Raw genomic sequence first — 18,503 nt, 5'->3', positions numbered from 1 at the left:
CAGTTTCTAATACAGCAGCCATCCATGACCCAAGAAATTCTATTTGTGTAAGTCCTGGTATCTTGGGGTTTGGCTGACCTGTTTTAGTTTAATACTATCAATATATAATGGCTTAACGTTTTATTATTGAGGGGCTTCTAGGATTCAAAGAGCTTTTATGCTACTCCCGGTTCTAAACTGTCAACCCACAAGGAAGTGGTGATTACTGGTGGTTCTTGCATGTAGTTTATCTGTCCATCTATGAGGCACTAGGGCATGAAAGACTGGGAAAGAATGGATAATGACATGATTAGCTAACCCAAGGGCACTGGTAATTCAAATGCTTGCCCAAATTCAGTAATTGGTCTCATCCTGAAATAGCAAGAGAATTACCCCGCCGCTTTTGTTAGCCTATCTCTTTAGAAAAGAAACCATGGAGAGAAGATAAACAGATATATTATTTTGTTTTTGTGGCAGTGGTGATTTCTTTAAAATCCAGCTCTAAGAACAACAGCGGTCCTGGGGTGCGGGGAAGAGGGAAGTGTGCTGACAGCCACCAGATTCATTCTAATGCTGGCTCCTTCTGTTTCCCTTTGAAGTGGATGGGAGCTGGGAAGTGTGGAGTGAGTGGTCAGTCTGCAGTCCAGAGTGCGAGCATTTGCGCATCCGGGAGTGCACGGCCCCGCCCCCGAGAAACGGAGGCAAATTCTGCGAAGGTCTCAGCCAGGAATCTGAAAACTGTACAGATGGCCTCTGCATCCTAGGTAATGCCTTCCATTACACACCTTCTGTGTCTGTCCGTAATACAAAAAACAAACGCCATGGTCATTAACTCAGTGGAATATGTTAACAGAATAGGATCTCCCAGAGCAAAAAGAAAATGAGTGAGAAGTGTCGAAAAGTAGACAAATAGAGTTTTAACAGAGATGGGGTAATTTTAGAGATCGCTATCACACCATAAATACCATCCACATGTATGTTATTAATGTCAGCTGGTACAGTTTGAAGAGAAAAGATGTAAGAAAATGTTTCAAACTTTGGGCTTAGCAGTTCTTTGAGTGGCTAACATTTTTAGGTTTGGTGAAATTCTGATACAGACCACCATATACTTATATTTGTCCCAAGAATTTTACAGCACGGTGAAACATTTAATAATCCTCAGAGACAATGGTTTGGTGACAAGGGGCGTATGTTGTGACTGTTCCATTACAGATGGGGGGAAAATATGGCACTGAGGCAGGGTGGGTTTGTATCAAATTGGTCTGGCAGAACAGGAAATAGAAGGCTCATTTCAGAACTCCCAAGCTTTTGCTTTTTTCCTTTTTTTTTAATTTTTTTTTTTTTAAGGACCATACCCTTGGCATATGGAAATTCCCAGGCTAAGGGTCGAATGAGAGCCACAGCAACACCAGATCCGAGCACATCTGCAGCCTACACCATAGCTCACAGCATCACCAGATGCTTAACCCACTGAGCAAGGCCAGGGATCAAACCTGTGTCTTCATGGATACTAGTCGGGTTCGTTACCACTGAGCCACAACAGGAACTCCCTTTGCTTTATTCCTGACATTACACCGTCACCATCTCTGGGTATGAAAGAATCACATAGAGCCACATAGAGATGGGTTTTAATTTAGTGCTGTCCTGTACTAGCTCGGTGATCCTGGACAAGTCAGTTAACTACTTAACTTCTCTGACTGTAAGTAACAAAAACTGTACCTATTTTTGGTTATTGCCAAGGCACAATGATAAAAGACTATATTTGAATATTTCATGGCACAGAATAGGTTCTCAGTCAATATGAATTTCTTTTCCACTTGCCCACTGTGCTAAGGTGTATTGATTTTTCTTAGATCCTTCAAAGATAAGAAATTCAGGGCATACTTCCTCTCTAGAACTGGGTTGCCTTTTTGGAAAATATCCAGCAAAAATAATAATAATAATAATATAGTTTAAGTATCTGTCATCTTTTCAGAAATATGTGTCACTTTTTATGTGGGAATATTACACTAGGAAGGAAGTATCTAAATTGAATTTATCTTTCTGCATCAATATGACTGTCTGTGCTTTAAAAGCAAGACTCTACAAACATGCTAACCCTTCTATTATTAAAATGGTTAATACATTAGTTAAAATGTCTAATACATTGAAACAAGGACCTCTTTTTTTTTTCTTTTTTGGCTGCCCCCATGGCATGTGGAATTCCAAGGCCAGGGATCAGATTCTAGCCACAGCTACAGCAATGCCAGATCCTTTAATCCACTGTGCTGGGCCAGGGATCAAACCTGTGTTCCAGTGCTCCAGAGACATCGCCAGTCCCATTGCACCACATCAGAAACTCTGAAATGAGGATTTTTTTTTTTTTTTTTGGTCTTCCTGCCTTTTAGGGCAACACCGGAGCATATGGAGGTCCCAAGCTAGGGGTCCAGTCAAACTGTAGCCACCAGCCTATGCGAGTGACAGAAATGCAGGATCTGAGCTGCAGCTGCTACCTACACAACAGCTCACAGCAACACCAGATCCTTAACCTACTGAGAGAGGCCAGGGATTGAACCCACATCCTCATGGATCCTAGTTGGGTTTGCTAACCACTGAGCCACAATGGGAACTCCTAAAATGAGTACTTTCTAATAGCCCATAGTTCCTTGATTTGCCAGTGTAAGTACTAAGCAATCTGCAGATACAGAGGCTGTAAAAAAGATACCCACATGTCTCAGTGATGAAAGGCCTGTGCTCTCTAATATATTCCTTCCCCTTCCTAAGCACAAGGAAATGTAACACAAACTCAATAGCAAGAGGTTTAAGGAAATGTGTTTCTGACCACCCTTCACCACTACCAGGTTTATCTGAAATATACCTTTGAGGTATGACCATTTTTTAATGTTTTTTAAACATATTTTCATTGATAGAGTTAGGACTATAAATCTCATATGTCTTCTAAAAAGCCCATTGACAATATAACTATGTGGCTACTTGCTATAGTTTAGATAATCATTAGAGATATTTGAAATTTTAGAAATAAGAAAACACTGGTTGAATTTTAGTTGATCACAGTAATAACCTTCCCTGACAACCACCAATTGGACTTAGAGAAAATTCCATGGATGTCGGGCTTCAACCCGACAGTGTTTAGCCCCAAATGTGAGAAAGAATTGTCAAATATGTGAAAAATTATTTATTTGCACTTGTATTGCAATCAGCAGTTATTTGTCAGTTGAGTATGAGTTGTGTTTAGGACTGAAAGGAATTACCATCACTAAGAGGATACTGACCAGCTTGGGTCCCAATTCTAAAATCTGAGATACTGTATTCATCAGGGTTCTCTAGAGAAACATAGCCAATAAGATATAGGTGGTTGATATACATACATACACATATAAAAAGATTTATTATAAGAAATTGTGTATGTTTCGCCAGGCAAAATCTACAGAGCCAATGTCCCAGTTCAAGTCCAAAGGCTGACATCCTGCTGGAGAACCAGGAAGAGCTGGTGTCCCTGTTCAGACTGTCAGGCAGGAGAAGTTTCTCTTACTTGGGGAAGATCAGGCCTTCAACTGGTTGGATATTCAGGAGGGCATTCTGCTTTTCTCAGCCTGCCAATTTTAAGTTGGTTTCATCTGAAAACACCGTCCAGAATAAAGTGTGACCAAATATTTAGGTACTTGATGGCCTAGTCATGTTGACAAATAAAATTAACTGTCACACATGCACAGAACTTCTGAAGTTCCAAAGCATAGCTCTTTTGTTGGAGTCAGTCAAGCTATAGTTTAGGCTTTAAATATTTAAATATAGTCTTTTTATATAGTCTTAAATATAGTCACTGAGCCTTGGCAATAACCAATAGCTTGAGTTACTAAATGAAATCCTCCTAGGGACATGGGCTATGTCTGGTTTTGGTCACACATGTATAGTTTAGTGGATATACTCTTCCCATTTTTCAATAGAAGGAATAAAAAAGATAGGAAAATTGATCTAGAATATGTTCAGTATTGGAGGTTAAAATCTCTGTTAAATCCTCTCCTAAGTTTAAAATGCTGTGTAAGGAGTTCCTGTTGTGGCTCAGCAGATTAAGAACCCTACCAGTATCCATGAGGACACAGGTTTGATCCTTGGACTTGTTCAGTGGGTTAAGGATCTGACATTGCTGTGAGCTGTGGTTTAGGTCGCAGATGCGGCTTGGATCTGGTGTTGCTATGGCTGTAGGATAGACAGATAGCTGTAGCTCTGATTCGACCCCAGGAACTTCCCTATGCCATAGGTTCAGCCATAGAAATGAATGAATGAATGAATGAATGAATGAATAAAATGCTATGTAAGCCTTTTCTTTCCAGTCAATCTCTTTATTCCCCTAGTCCCTTTTCTACTTAAGCATGGGTTTTTCTAGCATTCTTGCCTCAATAGTATGCATATTAAGATGTCTGTCAGATAGCAGAGATGCTTGATGGCTACAATGACTAAACTTTCTGACAGAAAAAGAGTTAAGCCTATGAAATCATGGAGGTAAAGGAAATATATTTACACAGCAGTGGGAAAAGGGTGTGTAGCTAAGAGCTCCACATTGAGATCAAGGCTGCTCTTTTAGACAGAGCATGACTACCAGTGTCAACAGAAATGAATGACATTTTACTATCTCTAAAGAATCATTGGTCAGCCATCTAGTTAAATGATGTCACCTTCACTCTGTGCTTCTCGTTGGTACTCTGCCAGAGTGTGCTCTTGGTGAAACTGGCTGTGCTCTCAAGATAGAGATCCAGTGAAGGCTGGGTTTGATTAAAATAGCATTTGGCAGTAGCTCTTTGGAGCAGTCGCTTTGTGCAGGATCTAGGTCATGTTACAATTTGGGAATTCCCTTCATCCTAATTTTTTTTTCCCCTTTCTGCCAGACATGACCCTAAAGCAAGTCCTCAATTCCCAACTTCTCTTGGAGGTTTCACAGTGACATTGCTTGCCTCTTGGATGACTTACCCTTCTTTAATTGTATTTCACCCTCAACAAAGCCTTTGGGTTTCCTTTGTGGTCCCGGAGGGCTGCATTTTTCTCCCAGAGATGGAGCTGCCAGCTCTGAATGATCACTATAATATTTGGGTGTGATTGTTGCTTGGTCAGTTGTGACTGGAGCACAGGACCTCAGTGTTAGGCTGTCATACATGGCCATGCCTAAATGCTCCCAACAAGGAATAAATGCCCCAAGACTGGTGAGAGTGAGATTAGGCAGTTCTTGCCAATAGTCATTAGTCTGAGGTTCCAAATTGCAAGTATAAACTAAACATCCAGTGCCTTTATGCTAGAGCAGTTCTTTTCCGGGAAGATAATTAGGTGGAATGACTCTCTAGAGATAGGAACTTTTTTTTTCTGTCTTTTTAGGGCCGCACCCACGGCATATGGAGGTTCCCAGGCTAGGGTCAAATCAGAGCTATAGCCCCCAGCCTACACCACAGCTCACGGCAACACCAGATCCTTAATCCATTAGTGAGGCTAGGGATCAAACCTCCGTCCTCATGGATCCTAGTCAGGTTTCCTACCGCTGAGCCACGATGGGAACTCCCTAGGGATAGGTACTTGAAGATCCATATTTTCTAAGCTTTGATATCCAAAGCAGGTAGTTATCCTTTTTCTTTTTCAATTTATTTCTTTATTAGTGTATAGTTGATTTACATTGTTGTCAGTTTTTGCTGTACAGCATAGTGACCCAGTCTTACACGTATTACATTCTTTTTCTCATATTATCTTCCATTATGGTCTATCCCAAGAGACTGGATATAGTTCCCTAGAATCAGGTAGTTTCTGACCCTCATCCTTTCTGCTTTGCTGGACTTAGCTGCTTCTGTGTTTGGAGGATCTCAGCCGGAGGTGAATAACATGTACCTTCCTCAGTGGCTGGAATAGAAGAGTGAAAATGGCGGGGTATTTAGTTTGAACCTAAGAATTAAGGGAAGCCTGTTCCCTCTCCCTTTAGTCCAGGGTATAGAAAACTAAGGGGCTTTGACTTGAGAGGATTAAGTGGGTCTGCTTCAGAGGGGATTAGTGCCCAGATGTGCAGTGAGAATGAAGCCAGAGAAATGTCACAGGGCCCCAGAAGAGAGAGAAAATCTTCAAGGCTGAGCTACCTGAGAGCTAGCCCATCCTTGTCAAGATGGGTGATAGGTCACTTCAGCATTGACAGTTCCAAAACTGCACCATTGGTTACATGGGGTTTTGTTTCCATTTCTGATGGATACACTGATTAAAAAAAGTTTAAGTTGATGGTTTGGAAACCTCAACAAGGATTAAGACATCTAGGAGTTCCCATCGTGGCGCAGTGGAAACAAATCTGACTAAGAACCATGAGGTGATGGCCTTGCTCAGTAGGTTGGGGATCTGGCGTTGCCGTGAGCTGTGGTAGGTTGCAGATGCGGCTCCAATCTGGCATTGCTGTGGCTTTGGCGTAGGCCGGTGGCTACAGCTCAGATTTGACCCCTAGCCTGGGACCTCTGCATGCTCCGGGCATGGCCCTAGAAAGACAAAAAGACCAAAAAAAAAAAAAAAAAAAAGGTAAAGACATTTATATAATAGCAGGTTCAAATAAACATCCCCAAGCTATATCTCATAATCCAACCACATTGTCTATGGCATTATCTTCTTAAATGACCCAAAGGAGGCACCTGAAAAGGTGAGCCTGTAATCATATCAAAGTAAAGCTTGCCTTGGTAAATAAGCATTTTCTCTTGGATCATTCTAAGCCTCATTTTTATCCATTCCAATAATTACCTGGGTCCCTTTCCTGTATTTCCTAGGGCACTGAATAAGGCAATTTTCATTCCAGAGTTAGCTCAGCGCATCTGAAACAACTCTTGTTTTTTGCTAGTGGGTTACAGAATGCCTGTTTTTCAAAAAATTTTTATTATGGTTGATTTGCAATGTTGTGTCAGTTTCCGATGTATAGCATAGTGACCCAGTCATACATATATATACATTCTTTTTCTCGTACTATCTTCTATCATGTTTTATCCCAAAAGATTGGATACAGTTCCCTGTACTGTACAATAGGACCTCATTACTTATCCATTCTAAATGTAATTAGCCAGTATGCCTATTTTGTATATAGGATTATAACAGATGGGTGTCCCTTTCTCGAAACCAAACCCATCATGACCTTTCACTGGGCAAAGAGGCAGGAGTGGTACTTATTCTTAAAACTTTTTGTTGGATAAGTTCATATTTCAGGGCCTTCTACACTGTGTAATAGCTTAATTATAGCATGGTACAGTTCTGTATAGCAGAAATGAAAATATCAGCAGCAAGATAACGTCCTAGCTTAGTGCATTAGGCTGTCAGGAAGTTTCCTACTGCTTGCTAATTCTCCCAAGTCATTTTAATGTTAAAAACCCATTCCCACTCCATTTTAAGTGCATAGTAGGTATTCCTTTTTACATAAAGATTTTTCCTAGAAATACGCAATAGCTGCCTTTCTGCATAAAAAATAATTGATTAATTCAGAGTTGCCTTTATGTTTACTGCATAGAAAATGTGGATATGGTATTACAGACCTAGAGGAATAATATGACTGTAGATTTGGACACATATGGTGTCATTAGCAGTTTAGCAACAATCTCTCCCCCGTGCCCCAATAAATGCTTTCCCATTAGGGGCTCCAATGAGAAGACGAGTGAATAACATGCTTTAAGGAGACAGAGTGGACTGGCTCGTAACTGAAGTTTCCATTGTGCTTAATTAAAAAAGAAAATAAAGCAGAGATGTCTCAATACTCATGTGTCTTAGTGAGAACTTTTTTTTTTTTTTATGCTACAAGGCTAAAACTGTCACTTTTGTGCCTTGTAATAAGAGACCATGCACTCCAGTGCCGTCTTGGGTAGATTTGAGCATAAGAGGAAAAAAATGAACCATATACAACAAATTACCATAAAATATCTCCCCTTTGTTATTCACCCCCTGTGGACTCTTCTACATTTATGCCTTGTTAATAGAAAGATGAAGACATCTAACTTTTTTTTTTAGCATAATCTCCCTTCTAAATAAGGATTGGCCTCTATCCCTTGGCCCACGATTGATGTATATCTTGTTAAGTCATTAAAAATCCGTGGCCTTCCTTATCAGCCAGCTCTGAAACACTTGAGATGCCTTTTGTCATGCAGGAAATTTCATCACCATATTCTCTTTATTTCTTCATAGACCTTTGCCACCCATATATGGTCACAACAGAATGACCGTGATTAAGAATTTCTTTCTCAGCTAATATTGTTTCTTTCTTCTACTTTTTCCTATTAAATCCCCCCCCAACATATTTGAGTATGAACGTTTACACTCTGCTTCTATTCTTTGGGTGGAATGGGACAGGAAGTGCCATGTGGTGCTATAGAATCATCTCCAAAACATTGTGTCTCTCAGGCACATCTTGTTAACTTTGTTCATATGAGAGAAGTTGAACTAACACACCTCTACTGTGAATAGGAAGGACTTTGCAATGAAATTCGGGCAGCCAGAGAGCACGATACATTGCTTAGGAGGGTACACACATCATAGTACAGAGAGAAGAAAAAAGTCTAAAAAGAGAACCTGATAAAACGAAATAAATAAGAATGGATTCTTGTGATGATGTAAATTGGAGACAGGAAACCCATTAGAAAGCTTAAAGACATTTCTTTGTTTTTCTTTTTTAATGTCTTTTAGGGCTGCACATGTAGCATATGGAAGTTCCCAGGCTAGGGGTCCAGTCAGAGCTACTGCTGCCGACCTACACTATAGCTCACGCAACACCAGATCCTTAACCCCCTCAGCGAGGTCAAGGAATCAAACCCACAACCTTATGGATACTAGTCGGGTTCGTTTCCTCTGAGCCACGATGGCAACTCCCAAGACGTTTCTTAAGGAAGGGAACTTTTAGCCCCAGGACCAGATAATGGGTGGAAATTACAAATTCATTATAAAGAAAAGAGAAATATTTTGTAGATGGTACACCCAAGAAGCCCAGGGAAGGTATCAGCTCTGACCTGGTTGGTAGAAGGTGCAGGACTGTCCCAGGATGGGCCTGGGTGGAGCTGGCCTTCAGAACAAAGGCTGAACAGCCTCCCAGGGCCCTCTGTGTTTGAGTTGAAATGTTATTCTGCATTTGAAATATTAGAAATGGACATGAACCTAGAATTGAGAGAAAGGAATGAGCTGAGCCTACAGGATTTGAACTTTTATCTTGTAGATAACAGGCTGAAGAGTCTGGGCGCTGGGGTCGGATTGCTTGAGTTTGAATTTTGGTTCCCATGCTATGAGCAACTTTCTTCATTTCTCTAAGCCTCGATTTACTCATCTATAAAATAAATGTTCTAATAGGGCCTATTAGAAAGGGTTCTTTTGGAGGAGGACATGCCCTAATCCATGCAAAGCCTTTGACATCCATAGTATGCACTCCATTTGTATAAATGAGTGTGTATGTATGTGTGTTCTAGTAAAGGGATTGCTGTGGCAGAAAAATGTATGTTTTCCATGTTCTGCAGGAGTATTGAGAGTGTGACCCTCTAGATATTTTCTTAAAACATTTCCTAATATATCTGACTAATCTAGTGTGGCTAATGAAATAAAATGTGCTTGCCATTAAAATTGGTAAGAGACACACACACACACACACACACACACACACAAAAGAGAGACACAAATGTTGTTCTTTGTATGAACCAGTTCTGAGTGGTAATTTGAGACATATGGTGGGTTGCAGGGAAGCAGTTTAGGAGGACCGTGACAATTCATGAGAATTCTTAAACTTACTTTCACACCAGTGTCAATATCCTTTGCCCCCAAACATCTGATAAGTAGCTGAATGCACAGTCCTTTCCAGTCTTCCTTTACAGGTGGGATTTAGTTCTGAGGAAGAGACAGACAAGGTGATCTATGAGGTCCCCTAGGTCTATGATGCTTATGGATAATTTAAAATAACTCAAGGGGGAGTTCCCTTCGTGGCTCAGTGGCTAACAAACCCGACTAGTATCCATGAGGACACGGGTTTGATCCCTGGCCTCCCTCAGTGGGTTAAGGATCTGGCGTTGCCCTGAGCTGTGGTGTAGGTTGCAGATGTGGCTTGGAGCCCATGTTGCTATGGCTGTGGCATAGTTTGGCAGCTCTGATTCCACCCCTATCCTGGGAACATCCATATGCCATGGGTGTGGCCCTAAAAAGACAAAAACAAAAATGAAAAACCTCAAAGCGTTCCAACGGTGGCTCAGCGGTTAACAAACCCAACTAGCATCCACGAGGACTTGGGTTCGATCCCTGGCCTTGCTCAATGGGTTAAGGATCCAGTGTTGCCATGAGCTGTGGTGTAGGTCACAGACTCGACTTGGATCTCACATTGCTGTGGCTGTGGCGTAGGCTGGCAACTACAGCTCTGATTCAACCCCTACCTAGGGAACCTCCATATGCCATAGGTGTGGCCGTGAAAAGACAAAAGACCAAAAAAAAAAAAAAAACCCTCAAGGGGAAGGCCCAAGAGAGGGGTTGGGATGATCCCCAAGTGACAAAATCATTCCTCATTTTAGTGACACTTTCCCTTGTGTTATGAAATACACATGTTCTCACAAACTCACTAGAAAATAAACTTTTATAAAGCAAATTCTAATTTGCCCAGAAAAGTTCAAAAACCATTCCCATTGGGAAAAAAAATTCAACATACACACTGCTAGACTATACAGGAATCTGTAAATCCCAGGACTATCCCCCAGTGTTAGCCATTCTGGATCAGTGATATTTGTCACCTGTCCAGTATTCCCCTCGTCCCACATCTCCAAATTAGCCCCTTTTTTGTATTTAAAAAAATATATTTAGGGAGTTCCTATCGTGGCTCAGTGGAAATGAACCTGACTAGCATCCATGAGGATGCAGGTTCGATCCCTGGCCTTGATCAGTGGGTTAAGGATCTGGTGTTCCTGTGGCTGTGGCGTAGGCCAGCAGCTACAGCTCCAATTCAACCCCTGGCTTGGGAACCTCCATGTGCCGCAGGTGCGGTGCTAAAAAGAGGAAAAAAAAAATTGTTCAGCAGATTTGATCAGTAACCAATGGTATCCCAAAGTCCCTTTCAGTCAGGGAATTTTCCAAAATGTAGGCTTTCTGTCGTAGAAAACAAACCATCCCCATTTCATTAGTTCCATCTTCCAGATCCTACGTCTGCAGTGTATTTAATCAGGACTCCACAGTACAAAACCCTGGGTAAGAAATATTAGTCTGGACGAGAGAGAAAGATTTAATGTCTGAGAAAATAGTGTGGACCAGCCGTAAAAGAAATGGCAAGAACCCAATCAAGGAGGTGATTTAAAACAGAGTCATCTACTCCTGTAGAGTATTCAGTGGCCTCTGGGGTGTGCTGAACAAAGTGAATTAATAGAGACAGAGGAAGTGTCTTTGTTTGGACTGTACCTTTTCTCCTTAAATTATAAATGAAATACATGGGTCTCTTCAAGATCATTGAGAGATGTGATCCAGAGAATATAGATGTTGTTAACATCACCCCGTCCACATTAGTGCCAACCCTGGCCTTCCACTCTCTCCAGAGGAGTGTCAGTGTTGTCATAAGAAGGGCCCTGGTCTGGTGTGTGTGTGTTTGGGAGAGGACGGTGTTAGTGTTTAGTGGAATGGAATACTGCCATGATCCTTTAGAAAGAGGTCCTGGGAACTGAGTCACTTGACAGGAGAGCAGACATTAATGCAACATTGTAAATCAACTGAACTTCAATACATTTTTATTTTGGAAAGAGAGATCATGGGGTAGTGAAAAGGGCTCTGAACTGGGACTTTTTTTTTTTTTTCACTGTTTAAAGTTTTATTGAAGTAGTGTTGATTTATAAGGTTGTGATCCTTCTTGCTGTACAACAAAGTGTACACATACATTCTTTCAGATTCTTTTGAAATACGAGTATACACATACATTCTTTCAGATTCTTTTACCACATAGGTGATTACAGAATATTGGGTAGAGGTCTCTGTGCTATACAGCAGGTCTCCACTGGCCAATCATTGCATATACCTCAGTGTGCATATGCCAATCCCAAACCCCCATTCCATCCCCCCCCACACTACCATGTCATTGGTAACCATAAGTTTTTCAGAGTCTGTGAGTCTGTTCTAAAAACAAGTTCATTTGTATCCCTTTTTTTTTTGTAGATTCCACATGTAAGTAATATCACATGATGTTTTTGTCTTTTATCATCTGACTTCCCTTAGTATGATCATCTCTAGGTCCACACATTGCAGAGTCCTAGGTCTTAACCAGCAACCAGCATGACCTTGACAAATCTCCCACCCCCCCTTGCCTTGTGTCCATAACTGTCACATGGGAGATTGGGCAAGGTGTCCTCTAAGCTTCATCTCAGTATAAGAACTTCAAATCATTGTCATTTTATATCTTGAAGTGTAGCTTTCACATACACATGCATATATGTATATGTATATATATTTCATCTTTTATATACAAACTTATTTTATACATTTATGCTTATAAGATATGATAATAACACTGGGATGTTGGTGCTTTCAGACATTTTTTTAAGCCAGTTTTGAGGAGATTTTCTAGTTCAGTCCCATCTAAAGTCAACCATTTGGATGATGAATGTGCAAAGTGAGGAGGGACAACTTTTAGATCTGAAACAAAGGCCAGCCTCACTTAGGAACTGAGCCATTAAAGCAGGCTTCTTGCATTCCACTCCCATTCCTTCCCTGAGAAGCCACAGTGTCCTAGGAATTCATCCAGAAATTAGGAAATTTATGGACCTTGACTTTTAATGCTGGTAATTGAAAATATACACGAAGCTGAGTAGCACTCATCCATTCAACAAATATTTACGGAGGACCTACCCTGTTCCATTTACTGTCCCAGTCACTGGTAATAGATGGAAAACACAGTGGTAGACTCTGCATGCAAGTCAGAGGACTGAGGAAGCTGAGAATAAATCTGCACATCAAGGATTCTCAATTCCCAATTTCTTTTTAAGTGCTTTTTTGGTAAGGTAGGGAGAATGGCCTGTGTATATATCAGTTGCTACATATTTCCTTAGCCTTTGGTGAGTCATCATAACACCCACCATTCCCAGTCCATTCCCTGCCCAGACCTCCCTGTGATCTGGCAACTGAAGGGACCATCCCAGACTCACCGTGACCCTCTGTCAAGGCCAGTGCTTACACAGAGAGGAGGCTTTTAAATTATTTATTTATTTATTTATTTTTGGTCTTTTTAGGGCCAAACTCGAGGCACATGGAGGTTTGCAGGCTAGGGGTTGAATCGGAGTTGTAACCTCTGTCCTACGCCACAGCTGCAGCAACGCCAGATCCAAGCGTGTCTGTGACCCACACCACAGCTCACAGCAACGTCAGTCCTTAACCTACAGAGCAAGGCCAGGGATTGAACCAGTGTCCTCATGGATGCTAGTCAGATTCGTTTCCACTGAGCTACGACAGGAACTCCTTAAATGATTTTTCAGTAATTTGAATATCACTCTTACCTTGAAGTAAGGAAAGTGATCATCATGACATTAATCAATACATTATTCCCTTGAACTTGAATTATAGATTCAGAACATTTTTCTTTAGTTTTCAGTGTGTGTGTGTGCATGTACATATTCTTCTGTCGTTGATGGAAGGGACGGATTCAAAGCAAAACAATTTACAGGAGGGAAAAGGATTTGAATATGCATCTTGCCTTAGAGCAGAATGGTAAACCTTGCATTTTATCACTTTGAGGCCAATTTTTGATAAAGGCTTTATAGACACGTGCTTAAACATCTTTGCAGTGACCCCGAAGCATATTTTTCTCTGTATATCTGTCACACAGAATTGGTGGGAATAGATAGCACTTTATAAAACAGGTGTTCAGAAATCTAGAAATTTAAATGATTTAGTTCAGAAATGAAACATGCACATACTCCTTGTACATATGGTCATCATGGATACTTACTTGAGTTTAGGAAATACAAAAAACATTCCCATTACAGAGACACACCTAACTTGAAAGACGAGGGAAGGCAACATCGTCTCATGCACACGAATCGTGTGCTTTGGCTGAGGGGCACTTGTGGAAGGTCATTGTCAGCAGAAGTCACATCATGGAGCCATCTCTTATAGTTCCTATCTAAGCAGTTCCCTGGTGGCTCAGCAGGTGAGGGATCTGTCATTGTTACTCTAGTACACGTCTGACTTCCCCTAATTAATGTGGTGGGATCTTGAAATTCCCATCATGGCTCAGTGGTTAAAAAAAAAAAAAAGCCCTACTAGTATCCATTCCATGAAGATGTGAGTTCGATCCCTGGCCTCGCTCAGTGGGTTAAGGATCTGGCCTTGCTATGGCTGTGTTGTAGGCTAGCAGCAGCAGCTCTGGTTCCACCCCTAGCCTAGAAACTTCCATATACCATGGGTGTGGTCCTAAAAAGATCAGATATATATATACACACACACATACATGGTGGGACCTTGAATAATTCTTCAGTGGAAGATATCAGTAGAGACAATTTGCATTTACTAATGTATATCTCACATTGTTGGAGTTTTTATTCAGGTGGGTGCGTTTGCCATTCAATCTTAGAATTTCTCTAATTACCCAGAGGTCTGTAAGAAGGCCAGTGTGATTGCTCTCACAGACATAACGAACTGGAAGACCCTGGGAGGAATCTCTGAAAACTTCCTCTTCTCTGTCCTTGTCCTGCATGGATGGGCTCAGGGTGCATTTCTTCCAGTCAGTAAATAAGCCAATAGCTTTTTTTTTTTTTTTTGGCTTTTTAGGGCTGCACCTGCGACATATGGAGGTTCCTAGGCTAGGGGTCCAATCGGAGCTACAGCTGCCAGCCTAGGCCACAGCCACAGCAACTCCAGATCGAGCCTTGTCTGAGACCTACATCACAGCTCATGGCAACACCAGATCCTTAACCCACTGAGTGAGGCCAGGGATCGAACCTGCAACTTCATGGTTCCTATGTGGATTCATTTCTGCTGTGCCCCTATGGGAACTCCTAAGCCAATAGCTTTTAATTTCATTCCTGCTCCTATTTTTCTTGCTATGATTCCCTGTTCCAGTGCCCCTTAATTGTGAGTGAATCATTTAAAAGGATTTTCATGTTAGGGACCCATAATTAACCATGATTACAAAAGTATAATATACATCAAAAATAAAAACAAAAAATGAACACATCTGAAGTAATCCATTTTGAAAAAAAATGTGCATTGCATTAATGACTGTAAGTAAGATGAACTGTCTGGCAAAGGAGAGTTTCCTTTAAATAGAGTGGTAATCACCAAAGATTTCATGAAGGAATCAGAAATTGATCCATGCCTTGGAGACAGGACATTTTTATATAGGAGGCTTGGTGGGAGAAAGGGTATCTATGGAGAGGCAGCAGCTTGGGCAGAAGCACTGAGGTGAGCCTGAGAGTTCATGGTTAACTGGAACATGGATTTGCATTGAGGTGATGCAGAAACTCAATCTCATTTGGCATGGTGGGACCAGTTTGTCGAAGATTTTAAAGGTAGGCAGAGAATTGGCCATGACTTGGAGGCAATGTGAAATCATGGCAGATTTCTGCACGCTGATGCTAGAGAATTATTCCAGTGAATAAGGAACTGACCAGAGAGAACAGGCAGAGAAGACTGACTCTTCTGCAGAATCAGCTCCTAAGGAATTTAAGAGTACAAAGGCTGGAGAGAGTAAATAAAAATAAAATTGGATTTAAGGATGGAGTTCCCAATGTGGTTCAGTGGTAATGAACCCAACTAGTATTCATGAGGATGCAGGTTCAATCCCTGGCCTTGCTCAGTGGGTTAAGGATCAGATTTTGCCATGAGCTATGGTGTAGGTCGCAGACGCAGCTTGGATCCCGTGTTACTATGGCTGCAGTGTAGTCCAGCAGCTGCAGCTCCAATTTAATTCCTAGTCTTCCACATGCTTCAGGTGGGGCCTTAAAAGCAAAAAGCAAAAAAATAAAAAAGTAAAAAGAGGAGTTCCTATTTCGGCACAGTGGGTTAAGAACCCAACATAGTGTCTGTGACAATGCAGGTTTGATCACTGGCCTTGTTCAGTGGTTTAAGGATCTGGCCTTGTGGCAAGGTGTGGCATAGGTTGCAACTACAGCTCTGATTTGACCCCTAGCCTGGGAACTTCCATATGCCACAGGTGCAGCTGTGAAAAGAAAAAAAAAATTGAATTCAATCCATATCTTTGGGGGAGGATAGTGAAAAAGATTTCAAAGCATATGTTCTATGAAAAAGGTGATAATAAAAATGGTCTTGGGAGATGAAAACACAGGACATGTCTGGTTTCATGAAAAGAATGGTGATCATGAACTATAATGATTTGTGTGAACTACCGCCCAGAAGTAGAGAACTATCTGGGCTCTTGTCCAGGTGGGTATTTAGTCCATACTGAGCGATTCTATGCCTGAATCTCAAAAGATGACATAGACTCTGGTGTCAAACACATATATGTAGTATTCAGCACCCACAGACATCAATTCCAAAGCATCACAATGCACAAGTTTTGAGGGCAGCCTCAGGCCCTGGCTGTGGGTTGGAGATTGGACCCATCCATCTACATGTGTCATCTCTTCTCAGCTCTGCAGGATGTGGGCTGCAGGCAGTTGACCACATTTGTTCCCTGGCAGAGAAAGGATAAGGCTGGATGTGGGTGGCTGGTTGGGTGTGAAGGTAGGGGTGCAGCTATAAATAGCTACTAAGAACAATGGATACCATGGAAATGCTTTGGGAGCATCCCAGATAACAAAGGAAGCCAAAAATTAAAGAAAAGGTAGAAAAGAAATGAATCACCACCAAAAATAAAAAGGTAGATTGTGTCCCCTCTCTCCCCCCACACATCTTTGTTTCTTTGTCTCTCTCCCTCTTCCCTCTTATCTGTCTGTCTGTCCACCTCTCTACACATAGACAAATACACATGCATGTTCATCGCACACAGCAGACACAAAGAGAAGATGAGACAAAGGCATATTGCAGAACAATATATAAAAGACAATACGATGTTTTTATGGTAAAAAAAAAAATGATCCGTTGCTGTCAATTTCATGTAGTTTGCTGCCCATGCATATGTATGTGTGCACAGAATTGTATATATGTAAAATCACAGAGAAAAATAGCCTAGACTTATATATACAACTTAACATCCCAGTGGTTATTCTTGGTGATGGAATTTCCGGGGCTTGTTTGCACTTATCTGTAGGGTGTTTTTTTGTTTTGGTTTGGTTTTGATACAATAACCGTGTAGTAACTGTGTAAATAATTTTTAAAAAATGATTTTTAAGACACGACTATTTAAAACACCACTACACATAAAATTTTCAAAACACTTCTGCATCTTTAGCTTGTAAATACACAAAATAATTATAAGACTGATTAAATAATTACTTATCATCAATTTCTATTTGCCCAGAAAGTACCTCTTGGGAAAACTGTTGTGATTTTTCCCAAACTACAGCTCAGTTGCCACTGGCTCATAATTACATTTCTCTGCCTGCAAGATCCTTCCGGGCCCATCTGTATATGCCAGCTTCCCCAAAGCCTCTTAGGGAGGCAGAGAAGAACTGAAGCTGAGGACATAGGGCCCCAGTTTTGTTGCCAGGAAGCAGCGATGCCCTCAGTAATCAGGAAAACACAAACCCCAATTAATCGGGAATTCTTGGAGAGGGGCCCAGGCATGGGTTTGTGTTTTAAACTCCCCAGGTGATTTTAATGTGCAGCCAATATGAGGAACCATAACCCTAATGGGATTAATTTACTAAGGGGTCATTTGAACAGGGCCTTGGAGAGAGGTAAAATTAAAACAGGATTGGATTGACCAAGGCCAGTGGATGCATGGCCCTGAGCCTTGTGAGGAAATGATTATGCAAACAGAGTAAAGGACCATGAACTGTGGAGTGGGCTGTCCTTACAAAACATAGGGAGGTCAGTGGGCAGCTCTCTCTTGAGCTCACAGAAGAACAATCTTGAATCAGACGTGTCAAGCCAGGAAAATGGTCTACAAGAGCAGCTTGCTGACAAGATACTGGTATTTCAGAAAATACGGCAGAACCCAGCTTTGATGCCGCAGCCAGGGAACCAGAGCTCTCTTGGGCATTAGCCACTTCCAGCCCTTTCTCTGAGAAGATGCAGGTGGACACACATGCTGGACCTCAGCACAACACACACAATGGCAGAGGGGTGGCCCTTTGCATTGTTCATACTCTGCTTTCGGGATTCATTTCAAGTGGATTTCTGTGGGAGGCCTTTGGTAGTTATTCTAAAGATTTATAGGGCTGAAAGCTGCACAGCATGCAGGAATCTTCTGGTCTCTGCCCTTCTTTTTACCTGTCATGAAAATAAAGTTTCAACTTGCCCTTGGTCTCAGCAGAGGCCAGGACTAAGACACACGTTTCGTGATTCCCATTTGGGGACCCCTGAAATTAATTGACTAGAATTTCTGATTTTGGATCTCTGCCTTGTCTCCATGCAATAGCACATGAGTCATTTTTGTGCACTGAACAAATATGATCATATCCACAACATGTTAACATCATAATATT

The 18,503-nt window shown here is 41.4% G+C and overlaps 1 protein-coding gene across 1 annotated transcript in view; it reads left to right on the top strand.

Annotated features, from left to right (window-relative positions):
• UNC5D (unc-5 netrin receptor D) overlaps positions 1 to 18,503 on the top strand; it is a 258,218-nt gene that overhangs the window by 139,131 nt on the left and 100,584 nt on the right. Inside the window, exon 7 of the mRNA XM_047770238.1 lies at positions 579 to 743. Coding sequence (XP_047626194.1) covers positions 579 to 743 — 165 coding nt within the window. The remainder of the gene's footprint in view (positions 1 to 578; positions 744 to 18,503) is intronic.

This window comes from Phacochoerus africanus, chromosome 3 (assembly GCF_016906955.1).
Source record: "Phacochoerus africanus isolate WHEZ1 chromosome 3, ROS_Pafr_v1, whole genome shotgun sequence".
Taxonomy (NCBI): domain Eukaryota; kingdom Metazoa; phylum Chordata; class Mammalia; order Artiodactyla; family Suidae; genus Phacochoerus; species Phacochoerus africanus.
This window is presented reverse-complemented; position numbering and strand designations above follow the sequence as displayed.